We start from the raw sequence: 24,182 nt of genomic DNA on the forward strand, positions 1-24,182 counted from the left end.
AATGGAGGTGATATGACTATTGATATCGTTCCCTCTCAAGACTGCAACAGTTAATAAATACCGCACATTTAGAGATACAGCAGGGTAACAGAGATTTATGCTGGCCCAATGAGTCCGCACCACCCAGTTATACCCATGTGACCAATTAACCTGCTAACTGATGCGTTTTTGGAATATGAGAGGAAACTGGAGCATCTGGAGGAAACCCACACTGTCACAGGGAGAACATACAAGCTCCTTACAGAAAATGTTGAGTTCCTCAGCATTTTGTGTGTGTCGCTTTGGATTTCCAACATCTACAGATTTTCTGATGTTTATGAAACTCCTTAAGACAGCGGTGGGATTTGAACCCGGGTTGATGGCACTGTAATAGCGTTACACTACCGTGCTGCCCACATACTGTATATCACTAATCCTTTAGGACCGAGAAATAACAAACAATACAAATAAACATAATCAGCAAAGGCTGGCAGACTGTTAAAAGACTGAAATTAGTATAGCTTGTGTAGCAAGGTAAATCACTGGTGTAGATAACTAGGGTATATTCATTATTTTGTACAAGTGATGCTGATTGGCCTAAATGATTGCAATCATACTCACACTAAAAATAAATTATTCTAATGATTTGTATCTAGTCTAGTTTAACCTGGCACTTTCTCAGCCTCTCTTCAAAGAGACTGAAGAATCACAAGCGCGAAAGTTATGGATGAATCAAGTTTAGAACACAAGGGGACAGCTATTATCCTCACACTCTGGGTTACATGACTGGGTAATTAGCTGCCACCCTAATGATGAACTGTCCGGACTGTTCGAAGCCTTGCATCAATACCACCTAAACCACTGTGTGAATTTGTAATAACCACGTAGAACTACAAGGTTGAGTAATTCAGTATAGATTAATATACAAATCTAATTGTGCATTATTGTATGATATTGTACCTGGATTCTTGTACCTGGATTCCAAAAGTGTTGCTTCATGTTTATTGGGTGAAAGAACATTACTCTGTTGGAGAAGTGGAAATGTGCCTTTTTTGAGATCACTGTGTTCAATATTAAGCAAGCAGAAGCTGAGGTTAAATAACATTTAATAATTGTCATGCATTACTGTTCATTTCCCTTAAATATCACACTTCCTTGTATGTTCTACCCAATTTCAGCAGCCCACAGTTTGACACACAAGTTCCTCACAGGGTAAGAGGCAGACCCTATAGAAATGGTTTCAATGGACTACATCCCAAATGAATGGTCAAGCCTGTGTTCCTGACACTGCAATGCCTTTAAACATTTAAGCATTCTAAGCATTCTCAGGCTAATTAGATAGAATGAAAATTAATTAAAAAAACTTGACTTCCCTTCTAATAAACAGGAAGGAAAGATTGAGGACATTCAAAATGAACCTCCTTGGATAACCATCTTGCAAAACACAGTAACGTTTACAGGACTGACCCGAAATGACAGTGGTGTTTATGGCTGCAGAGTTCTGGACCTTGAGACAACAGAAGAAATCATTAACAACAGGACACTAATAGTCAATTGTAGGTATATACTTTCACTCCTCTTTTCCACCGCATTCTCACCCAAAAACACTGAACTGTAATCCAGTTCCATTGGTGTGTCTGTTTTATAAGTAACATGTCTTCCCAAGTGGATTCAAAGTGAGGGGGAAGAGGGTTTGGGGTTTGATGTTCTTGCAGTTTACACAATTTGTTTTTCTGCGTGGAGGAAGGACTTGATGCTGTTGTTGCCATTGTGCAATTTTTTTTGCCTAGGGGGTTTTGATGATCATGTTGCCATTTGTGTAGGAAGGGGTTGGGGTTTGATGTTTTCCTTTAAATGGCTACTATGGTTTTCTTTATTTGGTGGCTATCTGGAGAAGAAGAATCTCAGAGTTGTATACTGCATACATACTTAAATAATAAATTAACCTTTGAATCTTTTTGAGCCTTTGGAGTGGATGGGAGCAGTGGAGGGTGTAGTGTGTGCTGGGACAGTGAAAATCTACCTTGCTGATGCATTGGAATCATTGAATCAGAGAGCAATACAGATCAAATATAGGCTCTATGATCCAAGCCCATGGTGATCACGGTGCTTCAATTCCCCGTATTTGGCCCATAAACTGTCCAAGTGCTTCTTATATGATACTATTGTACCTGCCTCAACATTTTCTCAAGCAGTTCATTCCATATACTCACCACCCTCTGCATGAAAAATATTGCCTCTTAAGTCCCTTATAACTCTTTCCCCTCTCACACTAAATCTGTTTCCCCAGCTTTGGATTCCCCTAAACCGTTACCATCCATCTTCTCCATGCTCTCATAATTTTTTGACATTTCTATAAGGTCGCCCTTCATTTTCTTGTGTGTCAAGAAATAAAATGTAGCCTGTCCAAACTGTCCCTATAACTCAGGCCCTCTTGTCCTGGCGACATCCTTGTAAATCTTTCCTGCACTCTTTTGCAGTTTAGCCACATCCTTCCTTTAACAGGGTGACCAAAACTGTACACAGTACTCCAAGTGTGGTTTCACCAATGACTTGTACAACTGCAACATACAGTAATGTCCCATCTCCTACACACAAAAACCTGATTGATGAATACCAGCATACTAAATGCATTTTTCACCATCCTGTCTATCTGTGATGCTGCTTTCAATAAACTAAGCAATTGAACTCGTATGTTCCTCTGTTCCATTTCACTCCCAGTACCCTACCATTCATAGCATAAGTCAATTACTCCTTTGACTTTCCAAAATGCATCAGCTCACACTTACCTGTATTGAAATCCATTTGCCGCTCCTCAGCTACTTCCCTAACTGATTAAGATCCCCCTGAAATCTATCATAGCCTTCTTTACAATCAATAACAGCTCCTAATTTTGATCATCCACAAACTTGCTGATCGAGGCTTGTACATTTACATCCAAATCATTTAAATAAATAATGAATAACAAGGGTTCCAGCACCGACCTGTGTCACCGGCCTCCATTCTGAGAAACAACCTTCAATCACCATCCTCTACTTCCTATGTTTTTGGAATTTGGGAGGAAACCAGAGCACCTGAAAACCTACGCGGTCACAGTGAGAATATACAAACTCCTTACAAACAGCGGTGGGAATCGAACCCTTTTCAGTGACTGCTGCTGCTGTAAAGCATTTCACTAATCACTACACTAACATGCCACCCCATCCACAAAACTATGCTGACTCCTTATAATAAGACTATCTATCCAAATGCTGGTAGATCCTGCCCCATAGAATTCTCTCCAGTAACTTCTCTACTATAGATGTCGGGTTGACTGGTCTACAGTTCCCTGGTTTGTCCTTGCTACACTTCATAAACAGGGACCAGCATTAGCACTTTCCATTCCTTGGTAAGTTCACCAGTGGCTAATGATGAAGCAAATGTCTCCACAAGGCTTTCCCCTCCCACAAAGTCCAAGTATACATTTGGTCAAGCCCTGAGAATTAATTCACCTGATTGTGTTGTAATGCTGCAAATACCTCCTCTCTGGTAATATGAATATTCTCCTATCTCCTGCAGCTTGAGATACAAGCAGCCCTGCTGATAATAAGGAGAACTACCATCTCCCTAACCATCCTTCTACTCCTTATTTAGCTATAGAACCTCTTGGGATTTTCCTTAACCTTACCTTCTAGGTCTATCTCATAGCATCTCTTTGCCCTCCCTGTTCCCCCTCTCCCCAAGAGTTATTCCTAATCAAGTGATACACTCATACCCAACCTCCTAAAGCCAATGTCTTCTCCCTTTCTCTCAAACACCATCTATAAATTTGCTGACGACACAACTGTTGTTGGCAGAATTTCAGGTGGTGATGAAGTGGTGTACAGGAATGAGTTAGATCAGCTGGTTGAGTGGCATCAAAACAACAACCTTGCACTCTACGCCAGTAAGAGCAAAGAATTGATTGTGGACTTCAGGGAGGGGGAAGTCGAGGGAACACACACCAGTCCTCATCAAGTGATTAGCAATGGAAAGGGTGAGCAGTTTCAAGTGTCAACATATCTGAAGATGTATCCTGGGCCCAACATATTGATGCGTTTACAGCTTGAGGAGATTTGGTATATCACCAAAGACACTAGCAAATGTCTACAGGTGTACTATGGAGAGCAATCTAACTTGTTTGTGTTACTGTCTGTGGGGGGGGACGGGGACTGCACAGGACTGGATAAAGCTGCAGAGGGTTACAAACTCAGCTTTTTCCATCATGGGCACTAGCCTCCCCAGCATCGAGAATGTACCAAGGATATTGGGACCACAGCTGTTTACAATTTACGTCAACGATTTGGATGAATAGACAATAGACACAGAAGTAGACCATTCGGCCCTTCGAGCCTGCACCACCATTCTGAGATCATGGCTGATCATCTACTATCAATACCCGGTTCCTGCCTTGTCCCCATATCCCTTGATTCCCCTATCCATAAGATACCTATCTAGCTCCTTCTTGAAAGCATCCAGAGAATTGGCCTCCACTACCTTCTGAGGCAGTGCATTCCAGACCCCCATAACTCTCTGGGAGAAAAAGTTTTTCCTTAACTCTGTCCTAAATGACCTACCCCTTATTCTCAAACCATGCCCTCTGGTACTGGACTCTCCCAGCATCTGGAACATATTTCCTGCCTCTATCTTGTCCAATCCCTTAATAATCTTATATGTTTCAATCAGATCCCCTCAATGAAGGCATTGAAAATAACATCAGCAAATTTGCTGATGACACTAAGCTGGGTGGCAGTGTGACATGTGATGAGGATGTTAGGAGAATTCAGGGTGACTTGGATAGGCTGGGTGAGTGGGCAGATACTTGGCAGATGACGTTTAATGTGAATAAGTGTGAGGTTATCCACTTTGGGAGTAAGAACAGGAAGGCAGATTATTATCTGAACAGTGTAGAGTTAGGTAAGGGAGAAATACAAAGAGATATAGGAGTCCTTGTTCATCAGTCACTGAAGGTGAATGAGCAAGTGCAGCAGGCAGTGAAGAAGGCTAATGGAATGTTGGCCTTTATTACAAAGGGAATTGAGTACAAGAGCAAGGAAACCCTCTTGCATTTGTACAGAGCCCTGGTGAGACCACACCTGGAGTATTGTGTACAGTTTTGGTCTCCAGGGTTAAGGAAGGACATCCTGGCTGTAGAGGAAGTGCAGCATAGATTCACGAGGTTAATTCTTGGGATGTCTGGACTGTCTTTCGCAGAGAGGTTAGAGAGACTGGGCTTGTACACGCTGGAATTAAGGAGATTGAGAGGGGATCTGATTGAAACATATAAGATTATTAAGGGATTGGACAAGATAGAGGCAGGAAATATGTTCCAGATGCTGGGAGAGTCCAGTACCAGAGGGCATGGTTTGAGAATAAGGGGTAGGTCATTTAGGACAGAGTTAAGGAAAAACTTCTTCTCCCAGAGAGTTGTGGGGGTCTGGAATGCACTGCCTCGGAAGGTAGTGGAGGCCAATTTTCTGGATGCTTTCAAGAAGGAGCTAGATAGGTATCTTATGGATAGGGGAATCAAGGGATATGAGGACAAGGCAGGAACCGGGTATTGATAGTAGTTGATCAGCCATGATCTCAAAATGGCGGTGCAGGCTCGAAGGGCCGAATGGTCTACTTCTGCACCTATTGTCTATTGATATCTGTTCTATTAGCTGAATTAGAGTCAAACACGTTGGTTTTATAATGAAATACGAGATTCTTGATTCACCTGTCAATTAAGAGATGACAACAGTTTAATCACAAAAAAATAGACAGAGACCTTCTCTCCTTCTTATGCTCCTTTCAAACAGATCTGGATCCCATTGTATTGAAACCAGAAGCTCCATACATTTTCACTGACGGTGACAGAAATATAAATATATCTTGTGAAATGGAGGCATCCCAACAGGCATCTGTGATCTGGACAAAACATAAGGTATGAATGAAGCCTCTAAGATGATGCTCATTGTTTGTTCCAATGTTGCCAAGAATTTAGAGCCATTTATACCATTTATATGTCGAAACTACTTCTTGTCTCTTTTAGCGTTTGATGTAACAGTTTAAGGAGTAGTTAAATACACTCATAAGCTATTGATTCTGGAAATGTGTTTTAGGATGGTGTAGATCAGTGTGGCAAAGCTGGAGAATGGACAGAGTTAGGAGATAGAGATGTGAACAGAGGTGGGCAAGGCTAAAGCGAGTCTGTGGGAAGAGGTAGGAGGAGGAGGTCAGAAAATGTGAATGATGGAAGAGGGAGAGAATCAAAGATGCAGAGGGGTAGTGTCACTTTTTGTGGGAATTTCATACCCTCCCTCTTCTCTCTCCCTTGCAAACACACACACACAGTTAATTCACATTGATTAGGCTTTGCCATCCTGAAAATGGCCTATTTATTTATACCCTGCTATACCCTGATTACTTTCTAATATTCACCCCTCAGTACATGCTAAAATAGCAGGCTATTCCAGGAGTCCACATTCTGAACAGGAATCTATTTTATCTACTGTTATCCAGCCAGCATATTGAAGCTGCAAGCTTGACAGATTTGTCAAATGTAATTTGCTTTAATTAAATCCATTCTGATTCCTCAGAATCACAACTTGATTTTCTATCTGTCCACAATAAGAGTTCAGCAATTTCTCTTGCTCTGATATCATGCATGATTCCTTTTCCCTTGCTCTCTATGACCCCAAGTGTCGGCATACATTTCTCACTTTATAACCAGGGCATCTATTCTATAATCCAGTGTACTACAGCAACTGAAGAAGGTTCTATATATCCCAGAATATAGGCTTTTAAATCCCAGTAAATGTATCAAATTTTAATCCCATTTGTTATTGCCATGATATATTACAATCCTTTAATATTTAAAGTTCTTAACTTTGCAGAATTTCTGAATCATTCTGTTACATTATCATTCTGTTTCAGAAGACAACAGTTAGCTCTGGAAATCTGCTCAACCTGCCGGTAGTTACATTTGATGATGCTGGAAACTACAGCTGCAAAGCCACAATTCCGGGCGTTCCGAGCCTAAACCGGCAAAAAACCATCAGCATTGTGGTGAAAGGTATGAACATCCTGCCTGCAAGATCACCACAGCATATTCTACAGAGTTAATTTGAGAGGTGGGAAGTTTGGAGGGAATCTGAGGGGGAATTTTTTTCACGCAGAGAGTGGCTGCAGTCTGGAATGTGTTACATGAGGAGGTGGTGGAGGCATGTGCTCTCACCACCTGTGAGAAGTAACTGGGCCCAGACTTAAATTGCCAAGGCTTAGAATGCTACAAAGCAAATACTGATAAATGGGGTACAGTGGACAGCATGGAGATGGAGGTGTGAAGGGCCTGTTTCTAATATATTCTGCTTGACTCTGATAGGGTCCATACCCCTTCCTGGAAAATTCTGATATTATTCACTCTCAATTTAATACCCAACACATCCTAAACTCTTCTGATTATGGTCCATTTTCTGCTGGTAAAGGAATGAGATCGAATACAGATAGGGACAATGCAAACTTGGCTGGATAACTCTGGTTCAAATCCTACTATACTCCCTCTATTTACCCTTGCATGTATAGAATGGCTTAGGTGCTGCAAGATGCTGGTGCTAAGAAAATGTCTTTCAACATGAAGGACTTGGGGAGTATAACATTTGGCGTGTTGATTCAGCAGCCCAAGGCGTGAACCCCTGAGTATTTCTTTTTGCAGGGCCACCTCAAGTGAACTGCACCAAGAAGATGTTCCAGAGAAATGGACCCCATGTGAACCTGACATGTGTGTTCAAAGGTTATCCATTGCCAAAGGTTACATGTAATGCAGAAAAGAAGCCGGTATGTAAATAGTGAACAAGTCCACTTGATACAATTACCTGGAAAAGACAGTGAATTAATATAAATCAAAGCCTGTCGAAGAATGAACAAGCCTCTGGTGTAGTGGGGAAGGGATTTATGTCTGACTACTAAGGTTTATCTAGGGGTGGCAAACCTATGGAACGTTAAAAAAAATTTGCTGGCACACTGCATGCCGTGCTGCCTCTCAATCGATCCTTTAAACCCCACCATAATAAAAAAAAGTATGTGATTATCTTTACTACCAAATGAAGGAGCAAATGATTTTTTTTACAACCTGAGAGCAGTGAGATGTTGTTACAGGAAACAAAACGTCTCACATTGGCTTGGCACCAGCTAGACAGTTGTGAGAACAGATGCCACTGGATGCTATATTTTGAAATCCTCATTAGACTTGGTGTACACATCAGTATTTAGATTGTAAACTGTTAAAATAACAGTACTATGTAGAAATGATGTTACTTTTCATTTGTCATTGTCAAACATATTTCAAACAGTGGATTCTGACAATATAGATTCATTAAGAACTTTGAAAAGGAAACTTAAAAGGACACCAAGTTGTTTTCTTTGCTATCACTGTTACTCATTTTGGTTTGTACTATAAGTTTGTGTTTTTGTTTCTCTTTGCATAGACATTAAGGAATCATCGTCAAAAGAACTACGTTGTTAGTGAACTGATTCTTCCACTCACAGTGGAGCAGCTGACACTGACGTGCAGTGGTGTCAATATACATGGCAGCAAGGCTCACAACTTCACTGTGCAAGGAGGTGAGGATATGATAACTCGCTGTCCAAAAGTAGATTGAAGAGCTAGCACTAAGTGAAGCCCTCCTCCCAAAAGTACCCTGTGCAGTTTTTCGCCTTCCTCTCCTAATGTTCTAGCCGTGATAGGATACAGTTCCAGGAATTGCCACTCACCACAGCCTTCCTTATATGGCTGTACTTCGTGTATAAGCCTAGGCAACTATTGTAGGGACACTGTGCAATCATAGAAGCTTTGCAACACATCCTATTCTGTTCCTACCAAAAGCCACACTCACATTTTAAAGTAGGTAGTACACGAATGACAATGTAGAGCGGGAACTGTTTCTATTCATGATGCTTTCTCCTGATGACTCTCTCTTACTTTGCAGCCTCAGTGGCAGTTTCCACGACTGGACCTTCAACTGTTGGTAAGAATTAATTACGTGAGATCAGTTCATACAGTCTTGACTCTGATAAGTGTAGGTTCTTTATGAAACAAAGCAGGCTAACAGAGATTCAAATACGTGAATAATTTTGACCATGGAAGTAAGAGAAACTGCAGTGGCCAAAGGACTGACAAATGGTGAATAATGCAGAATTAAGCAATTGTCAAAAGAACCAGAGATGACACAAGGAAGTAAAAGCAGAAAAAGTTGGAAAATCTCAGCAGGTCAAACAACATCTGTAGAAATCTCTTTCCACAGATTTATAATGTCTTACTGCAATTTACAGTATTTATGTATGCACTGCTACTGCAAAATAACAAATTTCATGACATATATCAATGATAATAACCCTGATTCTAATAACGATTACCTGACCTGCTGAGGTTTTTTCTAATATTTATTTGAGATAACCAGTGCTGCAGTTATTTTTATTTTCATATTGAATCAATTGAATGTTTCTCCTACCTAACCAGAAGTTACTAGTTGGAACACATTGCCTGAAAACCATATGGGTGTCATGGTAGTGTAGTGGTTAGTGTAACTCAGGATCTTGGAGTTTGAAGTTCAATTCCACCGTCCCGTGAGCACATTCGAAGGACGTCCCAGTTAGATTAATTAGTCATTGTAAGTTGTCCTGGGCTAGGGTTAAACACGTGGGTCGTCGGGCAGTGCAGTTTGCTGGGCCGGAAGGGCCTGTTTCACGCTTTATCTTTAAATAAAATAAATAAATATGAAATTATGAGAGCTGTCGAAAACTTGTTCCCTGAGGAAAGATGTTGAACACCACAAAGGAGGGTAAGAGGGGGGAGTTCAAAGGAAACCTAGAGGGCAAGATTTTTATACAGAGCGTGGTGGACGCCGGGAAGGCAGTGCCAGAAGAGGTGGTGGAAGCAGATATGATAGTAATGTTTAAGAGGCACATGCACAGACAGGGAATGGAAGACCATGGGCAAGCAGGGATAGGCTTAATTTGGAATAATGGGCCAAAAGGGCCTGTTTCTATGCTGCATTGTTTTATTTTCTATGAAAGGATGGTGGTGACAGCAGATATATTAATAAAATTCAAAAGATTTGGATAGATACCAAAGGAGTGGATTTAATTGTCCATCAGTTCCAAAGATGCAGTGTGGCACAACGAGCCAAGTTGCTTTATTCCATGATGTATTATTCTGTGATTCCACATTTCCTGCAAATGTGATTTTCTTGAAATAGAAACAAGGCATTGGAAATAATCACATCAGGAAGCATCTGCAGAGAAAGAAAAAGAAAGTACACAACCTGAGTATTTCCAATGTTTTCTGGTTTATTTCCAGAACCTCCTTTTGTGTGATTGTCTTAAAATTTAGTAATTCAGAAATGGGTCGCATGAGCAACATCTACATTTCCAATGATCCAGTTATTTACATACAGCTGGAAATCTTTGGGTCATGTCCATATTTGGTGGCAGTCTCTTTGCCAAAAAAAACTTGTTTCAAGTTTAGACAATCTCCCTAGAAAAGACTCTCAGCTATGCAGCAGGGTACTGATGAGGAGCACGATGCCCAGGAAGGTTGGAGGTGGAGGGCAGGGGACCGAAGATCTGTGATTTGCTAAGTACAATTAATATTATATGCACAGACCAGGAGAGTTAGGGAGAATGCCGGATCATTGGATTGGTTTCATATCTCGCAGAATGTCTCTGTAGCTGAATGACATGATTTGGAGAGTAAATATACTTCACTTTGCTTTGTATTATGGTGGATGCCTACCTTTTAAACTAGTTTACAAACTTTTTTAAGGATCCATTGTGATGACAATGAAAAGCTAATGAATATTAATTATGGTGCAAGGGGGAATATAGAACATACAGCATGGTGCAGACCCTTCGGCCCATTATGTTGTACTGACCTTTTCAGCCTACTCCAAGATCAATCTTACCCTTCCCTCCTACGCAGCCCATAACACTTCATTTTTTTTCTCTTTCATCCATTTGTCTATCTAAGAGTCTCTTAATTCTGAGTTCAGTGCTATGTCCATTGACATGTTTGAATAGTATCCACACATACTGCGAGTAAAATGCACTTTGCATCAGTAAAAATGCAGTGTCATTTAGCTTCAGGCCAAAATCCTATTGACCTGCAGGTCCAGCAGGTATATCAGATCAGCGGCCGCACTAATAATAAAAAGGTTGCTTGCTTGCCATCCCGTTTCTGTATCTGGTACTTGTTACTGAGCACATTCACTCTACACTCGTGTTTTCTACAGCTCACGTTGTGATTCCTGGTTCATTTGAAAAACGTATTGATCGACACCTTTGTTGTTCCCTCTTCATGATATTGTCATTCACTGCTGTTGCAGATTGCACTCTGTTGGAAGACACGGCCTCATTCAGCCAGAAATAATGCAGCAATTGATTACCTCAGTGTAGCAGTACTGTAAAGGCGGAAGAGCTGACATTCTCAGCTGGAGGAATCTGATTATGCATGGAACGTTGGCATTTTGCTCTGTGCTTATTTTTAATTAGGAAACTCATGACCCAGACTACCAAGGAATTCAAAAAGCATTCTCTTGCTATTCTTCTAAATTCTTCAGATTTTTTTCCTGAAATCATTCCTTTATAGACCATAAGGCATAGGAGCAGAATTAGGCCATTCAGCCCATTAAGTCTGCTCTACCATTCCATCATGGCTGATCCCAGATCCCACTCAACCCCATACACCTGTCTTCTCACCATATCCCTTGATGCCTTGACCAATCAGGAAACTATCAGCTTCTGCTTTATACCCATGGACTTGACCTCTACTGCAGTCTATGGCACAGCATTCCACAGAATCACTACTCACTAGCTAAAAAAAAATCCTCCTTACCTCTGTTCTAAAAGGTCGCCCCTCGATTTTGAGGCTGTGCCCTCTAGTCCTGGATACCCCCACCATGGGTACATCCTCTCCACATCCACCTTATCTAGTCCTTTCAACATTCAGTAGGTTTCAATGAGATCCCCCCACATTCTTCTAAATTCCAGTGAGTACAGACCCAAAGCTGACAAACACTCCTCAATCCTGGAGTCATCCTCATGAACCTCCTCTGGACTCTCTCCAATGAGAACACACCCTTTCTGAGATATGGGGCTCAAATCTGTTGACAATACTCCAAGTGCGGCCTGACTAGTGTCTTATAAAGCCTCTACATTATCTCCTTGTTTTTATATTCTATTTCCTTTGAAATAAATGCCAACATTGCGTTTGCCTTCTTTAACCTGTAAATTAACTTTCTAGGAGTCTTGCACGAGGAATCCTAAGTCCCTCTGCACCTCTGATGTTTGAATTTTCTCCCTTTTTAGATAATAGTTTGCACAATTGTTCTTTTTACCAAAATGCATTATCATACATTTCCCAATACTGTGTTCCATCTGCCACTTTTTTGCCCATTCTTCCAATTTGTCTAAGTCCTGCTGAAATCACATTGCTTCCTCAGCACACCTACCCCTCCACCTATCTTTGTATCATCCACAAACTTTGCCACAAAGCCGTCAACACTGCTGTCTAAATCATTGACAAACAATGTGAGAAGTAGCGGTCCCAATACTGACCCCTGAGGAACACTACTAGTCACTGGCAGCCAATCAGAAAAGGCCCCCTTTATTCCCACTCACTGCCTCCTGCCTGTCAGCCATTCCTCTATCCATGCCACTCTCTTTCCTGTAATGCCATAGGACTTTATCTTGTTAACCAGCCTCATGTGTGGCATCTTAGCAAATGCCTTCTATAAGTAAATGACATTGAATGTCTCTCCTTTGTCCATCCTGCTTGTTACTTCCTCGAAGAACTCTGACAAATCTGTTAGACAAGATTTCCCTTTACAGAAACTATGCTGACTTTGACTTATTTTATCATTAGTCTCCAAGTACCCCAAAACCTCAACCTTAATAATGGACTTCAACACTTTACCAGCCACTGAGTTCAGGCTAATTGGCCTAAAATTTCCTTTCTTTTGCCTTCCTCCATGTCTACTGCATGTCAAGCACCTCCAGAGAAGACCGAACAGCAAAATCCTAAACTTCATAAATGGTGTAGTTTGGGTTCCTAGTTCAACCTTTACCGCACAGTTCATAGAAACATTATGGTGTATGATAGACTTTTAAGTCTCTGAATATAATTCACAGCCTTAAAAATTCAGTGGGATGAATTCCTACCCAAAAGCTTCATGTTCATCTTTGGGTGCCTTCAGACTTTAGTTTTTCAGGTGGGTACATTTTAATTTGCAACAGAGCAACCTGCAGTGGCACAGAGTTACCTATGCAAGGATGAACTGACGAGTTCCAGTATGAGTTCCAGTATGAGTTCCATCTCCAACACTGGGCAGTACATATAAAAAGACCAGGGATCCCACTGTGCCAGTCCTTGGGCAGTACATGTGATTCACAGATAGAAATTTGTGAAAAATAGGCCATTCAAGCTGTTTCTATTGCCTTAACCATTCTTTCTATTGATCTAGATATATCTCACGCAAAGAGCAGTGGTGGAGTGGTGATCGTCGTCATCATTGTGTGCATTCTACTTATTGCCATCCTGGGTGCTGTCCTCTATTTTCTCTATAAAAAAGGAAAGATACCCTGTGGCCGCTCAGGCAAACAAAGCATGTGAGCCTTCCTGTTATCATTAGTGTGCATGCATAAGTGTATCTGCATACCAGGAGAAAATAAGAGTGAGTGTGTGTGTGAGAGAGAGAATGAAAGAAAATACATGTATGTTTGGATATGTCCAAATCTCACTATGTATAATTCTGCATTTAGTCAATTCCCAATTATCCAGGGAGCACCAGCTACTGAAAAATCCATAAATCACAGCACAGAATATGTTTATGGCTTATGTCATGTGACTCAAGGCAATTTCTTAGAAGGACCAAGCGACTAAATGTGTTCCAGCCAGGAAACTCACCATCTGTCCTTGGGACACTAGCCGCCTGCTCCAGGTTTCAATCTGAGAAAGGGCCATCTGTCCCTGACCTCTGGTCTCGAGGCGGGCTGACTACCCCAGTAGGATATCTGTGGGGATGAATGGAAACTCAAACCCAGGGCAGTACATATGGGGTTTGGTGTAGCAGGATTGATAGGTATCCTGAATAAACTATTGCTGACTAATCTAGGGTGATGTGTTTTCCATGCACACAGCCAAATTTGGTCAGATAGTTGAGCTCCTTCCCCTCTGCCATCAGATTTCTGAATGGTCCATGAAGACAACCTCACTATTTTGTTCTCTTTCCACACTATTTATTCATTTATTTTTATATTTCTTATTGTAATTTATATTTTTTTTACATATTGCTCTGTACTGCTGCCACAAAACAAGATTTCACGACATATGTCAGTAATAATAAACCTGGTTCTGATTCCAGTTGTCTATGTCCTTAAACATGCAGAATATTTTATGTCTGACTCTGGCCAATGCTGTTATCTTAGTTTGGCTTTGGTGATGTTGGCCAGCCACTGTGAAGTAACTAAGTACTGTTTGGCTTGCTTAGCACACAACCTGAAGCTCATGAGAACATTGTGGTGGAAGCGAAGAATGACCAGAAGGTTCCAGAGGAAACGGTGCTTCTGCAGGGAGTCAATGGAGAGAAGAAGCCACCCAACTATCAGGTTGGTCAACTTCCTGCGAAGCATTGTTTTGAACTGCGCTGGTAAAAGTGTGTGGGAGTTTACGATCTAGAAGATAGCCATGATCACTCTGCATCAATACACACACGTGTATTTTCACTCTTCAATGGCACATTAGCTCAATGTTGGGCAGATGCATGTACTTGCTTATGTGCTCAAGCTCAGTAACAGGGAGGAGACATATGAACCCAGTCTAGAACTAGAGCTGCGGGCAGGTGTGTGTACTCTTCTCAGATCCATACCCTTACAGATGCAAGTACCCAGTCTGCCAGTGCATTTAATTATTCCTCCTTTGGTGTACTGGTGCATGCACTATCAGTACCTATGCTTGTGCTGTAAGTATCAGAAGACTAATCAATAAAGATGGAAGTAGCTAGACAATAAGAGGCTTACTTAGACATCTTGTTGTTTATATAGTGTCTGGAAAGTAGGAATAGCAACCTTGTGGCTTGGTCTGAAGAACTGATTACCCCTAGAAGGTTTTTTCCTTCGATGAATCCTCAGAATTTGTGCCAGTTTTGATTCCACGGTGCAAGTTAGTGGAAGGGGATGCACATTGCCCTTGGTATCCAAGTGCCAATGTAGGGGCGTGATGAAGAGGTTTCTAGGTACAAAAATTGACTGTTGAAAGGCCTTACACTGCAGGGAGATTGAAATGGTCTGCTCATTTCAGCAGAGAAGTGATGAAAGGAACTTATTCCAGAGAATTGTGAAGCAGGCAAGCACACATCCAACAAAGGGCAATGTAATTGGCACAGCTGCAGCCTCACAGGGTTTAAGCCTGAGCTCTTATAAACTGGGGAAACAAAATAACAAGTTTAGTGTAAATGCATATCTGTGGGTCAGCACAGACTTGATAGGCTGAAGGATCTGCTTCCAAACTGTATGGTTCTGAAGAAATGGAAGCTATTGAGTAGTATGGAGCAACAAAGGGATCTTGGAGTTTGTGTCCAAAGGTCCTTCAAAAGTAGGGAGACAGTTTAATAAAGTGGCTGTATAAAGACATGGAATATGTAACATTGGAAGTGATGTATATGTACATCACTGGTTAGACCATAGCTTGCCTACAGTTTTGGTCACCACATTGCAGGAAATATAGGATTATACTGGAGAGGGTGCAGAGGAGATTTTCGAGGATGTTGGAAGTGGAAAACTTCATTCTGGGGAAAACTTGAATAAACTGGGTTGGTTTTCTTTGGAACAGTGAAAGCTGAGGGGTGACTTGATTATGAGAGGATCTTTCTCCTGTTTAGGCTACTTCCCACAGCAGAAGAGTCAGAACCCACAAGGAATGGAGTGAAAGTCATTGGTAAAAATTGGAGTAAAAGGAACACAAGGGGTATTTTTTTCAGTCAAGAGTGGCAGAGACAGAAACACTCACTATATATCAGGGGTTTCCAACCTCTTTTTAATGCCATGGACCCCTACCATTAACTGAGGGGACCACAGACAGCAGTAGGGTAACCCTGCTAGATATAAAATATACTTGGCTGTATATATAAAGAACTCAGACCAGCAGAGCTGGTAGGTGGGGAGGTTAGGTCAGAGACTGGCGTGGATATGATAGAGAGAAAATAAACCCAATGCCACAGCTCTCTAGGGAATTATGAGTACTCACCACAAGTTTCTTTTTTGTTGGCTAAGAAAGCATAGATTAAAAATATTAAAATAGAATGAAGGTACAGATCAGTCGCAGTGATCTAATTAAATTTAAGGAGCTATGTCCATATTTCACCAGTCAATTGTATGCTTATAGTAATCTAGGAGCCATACTCAATTCATACATTGATATTGTTTTCCCTTATTTTACTGGAGTGAAGGGAGAAGAAGGAAGATGCAGACTTTCGGAGTGAAGAGAAGTAATCAGTGCTTCCAGCTTGTGCCTGACCGCACGGATATCTTGAAATCTTCTTGCCTTTACGAATGCTGCATACGCTCCTACACTGAAGCAATTCCAACCAATACTGGAGACTTTCCTTCACTGGAAACAGCAGAACACCTTACTGAAAGAAACACATGGCCTATCAATCTCCACTATCAACCAGGATCCTGACATTTTGTTTAATTTCCATCAATAGAATCTACCTTTGGATGTAAACGTCTCTGCATTATTGCTTTGTCACACCAGCAGTTACAATGTGCAAAAACACCTGATCTCAACAGTTCTCCAAGATGTTTACAAAGAAAATGTGCTTACCTCTTTACATAATTCATTCAAATCCCTTCAAATTAAATCAATTGGAAATTAAGGATGAAGAATTGGAATTATAAAGAAATATCTAGATTCTAATATCTGCCATTGAAAGGTTATTTTTAGAACTCGGCTCGTCCTCTTCCTGGAATTCCAATCTGTAACAGACAAATATTTTTATTTTCCACATAATTCATGAGTTGGGCTGAATTACCATATAACTTAGTCACTCATTAAGGGATTAATGTTCAGAGATGATGTCAGTGCATTTTATTCTATTTCTTCTTTTCAAATCAATATGCCCAACCTCCACCAACAAATCATGATTAAGAACTTGATTCAGGATTTTAAACTAGTCCCAAGCATATTACTGCCAAACTAAGTTCCAGTAGTTCCAGTTGGTGATACAGAGCAATAGGGACAGATTTATTGATGGAAAAGGATTTCTAGTTGATTAATTAGTCCCACATTGCTTTGTAGAAATAAACTTTGACATTAGATCAGGAATCCTTTTGCATATCTATCAGCTGTGATTGTGTTTCACAGGGAAGCGCTCTCTATTGAAACATCAATCACTCATTGAGTCTGAAGTCTACTGCCCAAAGACTTCAAATTAAATCCACTTTGGTGGGCAATTTTTGGCATTATCTCCAAATTAAAATTCTGCATATCATGATTTGAGACTTGATTGAAGTGCAAAATTGAAATAAGAATGATCTCATCACCAACTTCATTCAGTCACGAACACAAATCATTACTAATGTCATCACCAGCACAGGGTCCATATTTCTGTTGAGTGGCAGGTCTTGTGTGAATTAAGAGGTTCTGAGTTTCTACACATCCAGGGTCTGTATTCCTTTGCCACTTCACATACTTCCTTCAAACATAACCTGTTTATTAATTGTAACATTTAATTAACAAGTGATCTCTTACTCTTGGTTAGGACTCTGAATGTTATTTTTGTATATGTTACAGTAAGTCCAATGGGCAGAATACAGCTGTCTGATGCAGCAGTACAAGAATTGCTGGAAAGTGTTTGTCTTCACTATAAACGAGCAGAAGACAGAGTAGAATGTAGGGCTCTCTTTTATTAATTACTTGTAGGACACATTCCTGCAGATCATTAGTTCAGATGAGGACAAGTAGCAATTTCTGTCCATTTGCTTGGAGGCCCTACACTTCATGTGCATCGTGTTCCTGTCTTAGCTTGTGAAGAGTTTGTCATATATAGATTAACAAGAATAAACTTTAGTGAATCCTCTTGTTGCCTTTTGCAGGCCAAGCCTTTGCTAGTCAGCAACACTGAAAGTAGTCATTTGAACTTAACCGCTTAAATAATAGTTGGGAGTGCATCACATTCTCCAAATACATGACTCTACCTTGTGGCTCCCTTTGACGAGAGAGGCAATATAATAAATCTATAAGTGATCACAGCCTCACTCTGAGTGGCCCGAAGAGGAAATCAAGTATTATCAGCTGGTGCACAGGGGATTTCTGCCCAAATAGTTAAGTGCCAGAACTACTTTAGTTGAAGATAGATGATCAGGAGCATATGTTAGAGGAAGGAAGAGCCTAAGAGTTTCATTGAAAGGTCTTTTTCTCTTGAAAGCTGTATATGTCTTGACTTTTCCCAATGTTGGTTTTGATTAGCTGACAGTCTTGGAGAAGAGTTGTTTGTTGTGTAAATTTTGACACTGACCACAGCTCCTGCTGACCTGATCTGCAATCACCCCCACTGGACTGCACTTCACTTCCTGCCCAGTACCTGCAAAATGTCATGCAACAATAACACTGAACAATGATATTGCTGCACAGGTTCTTCATGGCCACAATCAATGGAGAAACTTCTGCAAAGCGCTCAAATGAAGATTACATCTATATAGTCTGTCCCTCTGTGCCTCCAGTCTGACTGTTAGGAATTCCATCCTGGATTTGAAAAGTTGAGGATAAATATAGGAACAATATAGAGAAATACTCTTTATGAGCACTGTCTCATTGGTACACAGCCATATTGCAGCTTCTCTCCATCTGACTAATCCACAAAGGAATCTGTAAAAAATGTTAACACATTCTATGCCTCGCTTTTTTAAAAAAAACTTACTCTGGTTTGTTAGTTGTGTTGAAACTTACATAATACTGCTAAAACATTGAAGAAGCTTTTATGTATAAGTAGCTAGAATTATATTGTATTGGTTTAAACTGCTGCAAAGAAATAATAGATTAACAGAGGTTCATTAGAAGTAAAAGGGTTACTCCTGATTGTTAGAAACTATATGAATTATTAATTTTTGTGTCTGTTCTGGGCATGTGTTCAATCTTGGAGTCAATGAAGCAACTCGGTTTCTGTTCTTGGGCAGCTGGCTGTCACAATGAATGAGGCATCCTCGGCATGTTTAAGATGCTGCAAACCACCTTCCATCCCCCCCCCCCCCCCAACAGCCAACCGTTGTACCTGAAGTGGCTTTTATCATCACTTCCTGAGAGCTTTCAGTGGAGGATGGTAGAACCGAAACTCAGGTAACTATAGGAATTAAATCACCCAACCATACAACACACTCTGTACAAACTACACAGTTGTTATAGACCCAAATGTTTATACAGCTGTGTGTAGAGAAAATCTCATTCCATGACTGAGGCAGAAGAGCAAGGTTAAATCACTGGACACCATGGTGGTGCAGCAAGCAGAGCTGCTGCCTCCAGGGAGCAGGGTTTAATCATCCTGTCCATGGCTGTATATGTGGAGTTTGCATGTTCTCCCCGTTTCCTCTCACATCCCAAAACTCTGCAGATTGGTAGTTTATTGGCCGCTGTATATTGTCTCTGATGTATAGATGAGTGGTAGAACCTGGGGAGAATAAAATGAGTTAGGGTAAGATTAGTGTAAAAATGGGGGCTTCATGGTTGGCATAGCTTGGGTGGGCCAAAGGCCTTGTTTCTGTGCTGTAACTCTCCATGACTCTACATAGAATTGTTTATAGATTGGTTAGTATTGAACACAACCAAGGCAAGTCTATTATTGGGTTTGGAGTTGGCTCTGCTCTCCACGGGCGACGTCACCTTTAATCAATGAGTGGACATGTGCAAGTTCCTCTGTCCTGTATAGTTTAATGTTTCTCTGCAAGTATGGAACTTGCATTTGGGATCAAACACACAACTGAGATTTAAATCCACTGTAACTGTAAAAAAATGTTTGTTTTGTGATGAAAAATAATGCCAAATAAATATTGTTGCAAATTCCCAATGGTTTGTAGCATTCTGCAGTCTATTAGAGCATTCCTTTGAATAAAACCACCCAAGAGATCCTTTGCTTGAACACATGCAGTTCCCTTGTCATACATGCATATAACAAATTGTAAATCAACCCGGGGGGGGGGGGGGGTGGGAGGAGAATTGAATGAGCGCATTTCTACTTTTCTATCACATTGGTTTTAACTACTTGCTTACTTTTCCAAACTACTGAGAGAGGAAAGTTTCTCAACTCCAGTGCATTATCAGCAGAACTGGATGTGACATCAATGTCACTAAGACTGAAACCGAGCTTTTGCAGAAGTGTCCCAAATTGAAGGCACAAAGCAGACTTGGGAGATGTATGGGAAGGGAGGCATGGGGTAGGTTAAAAAAAGTTGTCAGAACAAAAGAAAGTATTTTGTGTCATTTAAAGGGATTAATATCAAACCCAAGTACCGGTAGCTCTGCTATAATGGCACATGGATGAAAAGGAAATGGAGGACTACGTGGGATTGAAGCATTAGATTGGGCTAGGGAGGTGGTTAACAGATCAGCACAATATCATGAGCTGAAGGGCCTGTACTGTTTGATATTCCATAACATTTCCCTAATACAAATTGGTTATAAGATGATGGATTGGGTAACATTATATGCATTACATGGGGTATTTTGGTTATAGTGCATTCACTATCAGCAAAATCTTATTAAATCTGTACTTTGAAGGAAACTACAGCCTCTTCTGTCAAAATACAAGTTTCCTTTGTGTGCAACTAACGTGTTATTGCAATAGTGATCTCAATCAAATGACCTTTACCGCAAAACACGTGGTGCCAGATGAAACTAGAAAATGGGCTTGGATTTAAATACAACCTGACCACCACACTCACAGCCTCGCCTCCTGTAATCCCCCAATCAGAGAAAGGACTTTTTACACAGGAGATGGTAAAACCTGCAAAATGACAACTGGCAAGAAGCAATGGTTGTGAAGAAAGCCAAAAATATACTTTTTTGTAATTGAAGTTCAATATAATCAGGTTATCTCTTTTTAAAATGTTGTGTGTTCTAATTAACTGCATCTTTGCTTATGAGGGAGAGAAATCTTGCCTTAATTTTCTTACAAAGCACTCGTTCATCTGTGGAGTCATCTGAGTTGGTTCCAAAGGAATTTCGCCTGAACTTACAGTCCCAGAGCTGAATGGGATTCTTTCTTCCTAAAATGTTCAGCAGCCGCTCAAGTCGTAGAAACCCCTGCCTTTTGGCAGCAGAATAATTTTTCCAAAGATAGAGTCTCTTGGTTTCAAGGGATGGAGAAGCAAGAATTAAATAGGCAAAAATTCAAATATGTTTTAATCCCAAACCAGGTCTAACCAAAGGTCATTAGCATTAATTTCTTAAAACTGAATTATAAAACTTTTGCATCAAGTTGAAGGAGAGCTAAATTTTTATACTTCTTGCCATATCTTATTGATTACCCTATCTACTGTCTCAGTGGCAGTTTCACTTGTGATATACAATTTAGGATACAATCTACCAATTTCAGAATGTCAAACAAAAATGGCAAAAGTTGGCCACCATTCAATACGGTCACAGTTAATTTGTCCCAGGCCTCAACTACTCTTCACCGAGTACACTTGCTCATTAATGCAGATATCTAATCATCAATCATGTGGCAGCAACTCAATGCAAAAAAAGCACGCAGACATGGTTAAGAGGTTCAGTTGTTGTTCAGACCGAACATCAGAATGGGGAAGAAGTGTGATCTAAGTGACTTTGACCATGGAATGATTGTTGGTACCTGATGGGGTGGTTTGAGTATCTCAGAAACTGCTGATCTCCTGGGATTTTCCACACACAACAGTTTCTAGAGTTTACAAGGAATGGTGTAAGAAACAAAAAACATCCTGTGTCTAGTGAAGGCAGGAAGTTCTGTAGAAGAAAATGTCTTGTTAATAAGAGATCAGAGGAGAATGGCCAGATGAACAAGCTGATAGGAGGGTGGCTGCAACTCAGATAATCACACGTTACAACAGTGGCGTGCAGAAGAGCATCTGTGAACACACAACACGTTGAATTTTGAAGTGGATGGGCTCCAGAAGTAGAAGAGAGAGAGAGAGAGACACACACACACGAGTTTATGTTCAAACATATAACTCCTCTTTCTTCTAAACTCCAAAGAATAAGGATCCAGTCACTGTAGCTGCCTTTGGTAGGACAAACCCCTCAAGATTTAGACTGGTGAACAAACAATGAAATTCAACAAAACATCCCCATCTATTCCCAGGACCTCACAGCTTTTTCCTTCCATGTTCAATCTTGATTTATTTTCATTCTAAACAATTTGATTATTACCAACCAAATTTGGCTAACATCAAGTCTGTTTGAATAACCTTTCATAGGGGCTGTTGTTACTAACCACAATTTGTTTAGCACTTTTATTTAAGCTATCCTATTGTTTATGTGAAAGTGTATTACACAGGAAAAGACAAAAGGAATTCCATCATAGACAAAACTTTGTTTTCAATTCAGTGTTACACAGAGAAGACAAATTCTCCACTTCATTTGACTGTCTTCTCCAGCAGCCCCACTTTTTTTTAAAATTCAGCCTTGGGACAAGGGCATCACAGGAAAGGCTCCACATTATTAAAAAGAAATAAAATATTGTAGATGCTGAAAATATGAAATACACACAGAAAACATTGGAAATATGCAGTAGCTCTGGCAGCATCTGTGGGGAGAAACAGTTAACACTTTGGAGTGAGAAAAAGTTAATCAATCACAGAAATTATTAGCTTTATTTGTCACGTGTACATTGAAACATCAAAAAATAGCGAAATGCATCATTTGCATCAACAACCATTACAATTCAAGGATGTGCTGGGGGAAGCACACAAGGGTCACCAGCCTTCAAGCGTCAGCATAGCATGCTCCACATACACTAACGCTAACCCATACATCTTTGGAATGCGAGAGGAATCTAGAGAACCCAGAGGAAACCCATGTGTTTGCAGGGAGAACATACAAATTTCTTTGAAACAGTGGCAGGAATTGAACCCCAATTGTTGATGGTGCAAAACATTGCACTAACCAAACCCTTCTCTCCAAATACTACCTCATCTGTTGAGCATTTCCAGCATTTTCTGCTTATATTCCACTATTTATCATCCTGCCCTAATGGCTCTGAAATTGGCCAAATCAGAAAGTAGATGTGTTAACCAATTGTGATGGGTGTGAAGTTCCACATTGACAAGACAGATAACAGGCTTACTTTCACAAACATTAGTGAACTAGACAGGTTTTTAGGACAAGCTGGTAATTGCACAGACACTATTACTCTTAATTAAACACAACATGGTGACAAGTTTTAAAATAACTTTAAATTCCCCAGTGGCTCACGCTGGGATTCCATCTTGTGTTTCTTGACCTTTAGTTGTAAGAATATTGGTTGAGTAACACATCTGTGGTCCCTGTGAAACTACCACAGCTCAGAAAATGTCCAATCATCAGGAGGGAAGACAGTGGCTTGGAATCCAATCTACCTTTAATCTCCTCAGGAGTAAGTCAATCCCTATATTTTAAAAAGTCCTGTTTTACTGAAAGCATTGGTGGAAGGAACCCAATAAGTCAGGGAATTGCATAATGATGTAAGTTGGTGCAGCTGTAAATGCAGAAGATATTTCAGTTTTGCTGTGGCATCAGATGCTGCCAATGCATGAGAAATATTCTTGAACATTCCTTGCAAACTTCATCCCTGCAGTACCAGAGATTCAGAATCAGTCTTGGAGCTGCACTGCAGAGTGTCGCTCAAATCAGTTGTGGGGCGAATGTCAGGGATTTTATCCAGCACAGAAGATTTCATTCCAAAAGCATAGGCCAAAGGAATATTTCTGCCAGAGATGTAATCTAGAGGATGAATATCAAGGAACTAATCCTTCAATGTGTTTATTTTACTTAGAGATAACTTAATTTATTATTATATTATCTAGTGTTTACCGAGTGATAAATAGGTTGATGCTGGGCTTCTTTCACAGCCAGAAGTGACAAAACACACAAAATGCTGCAGGAGCTCAGCAGGTCAGGCAGCATCTACGTAGGGGAACAAACAGTC

General features: G+C 40.6%; 1 protein-coding gene across 3 annotated transcripts in view; it reads left to right on the forward strand.

Moving 5' to 3' along the window:
• The window catches only part of LOC140716866 (cell surface glycoprotein MUC18-like), a 135,946-nt gene extending 115,856 nt beyond the window's left edge, over positions 1–20,090 (forward strand). For 2 of the 3 annotated variants that reach the window (XM_073029861.1, XM_073029863.1), the window contains 9 exons: positions 1,367–1,535; positions 5,799–5,923; positions 6,916–7,054; positions 7,694–7,815; positions 8,466–8,601; positions 8,967–9,005; positions 13,497–13,641; positions 14,523–14,640; positions 16,479–20,090. In XM_073029861.1, the coding sequence (XP_072885962.1) occupies positions 1,367–1,535; positions 5,799–5,923; positions 6,916–7,054; positions 7,694–7,815; positions 8,466–8,601; positions 8,967–9,005; positions 13,497–13,641; positions 14,523–14,640; positions 16,479–16,511 (1,026 nt within the window). In that variant the 3' untranslated portion in view covers positions 16,512–20,090. Of the gene's footprint in view, positions 1–1,366; positions 1,536–5,798; positions 5,924–6,915; positions 7,055–7,693; positions 7,816–8,465; positions 8,602–8,966; positions 9,006–13,496; positions 13,642–14,522; positions 14,641–16,473 lie in introns of all 3 variants that reach the window. The other variant, XM_073029862.1, reaches the window with a different exon arrangement.
• Positions 20,091–24,182: the final 4,092 nt, after the last annotated feature.

Source organism: Hemitrygon akajei, chromosome 26 (genome assembly GCF_048418815.1).
Source record: "Hemitrygon akajei chromosome 26, sHemAka1.3, whole genome shotgun sequence".
NCBI lineage: Eukaryota > Metazoa > Chordata > Chondrichthyes > Myliobatiformes > Dasyatidae > Hemitrygon > Hemitrygon akajei.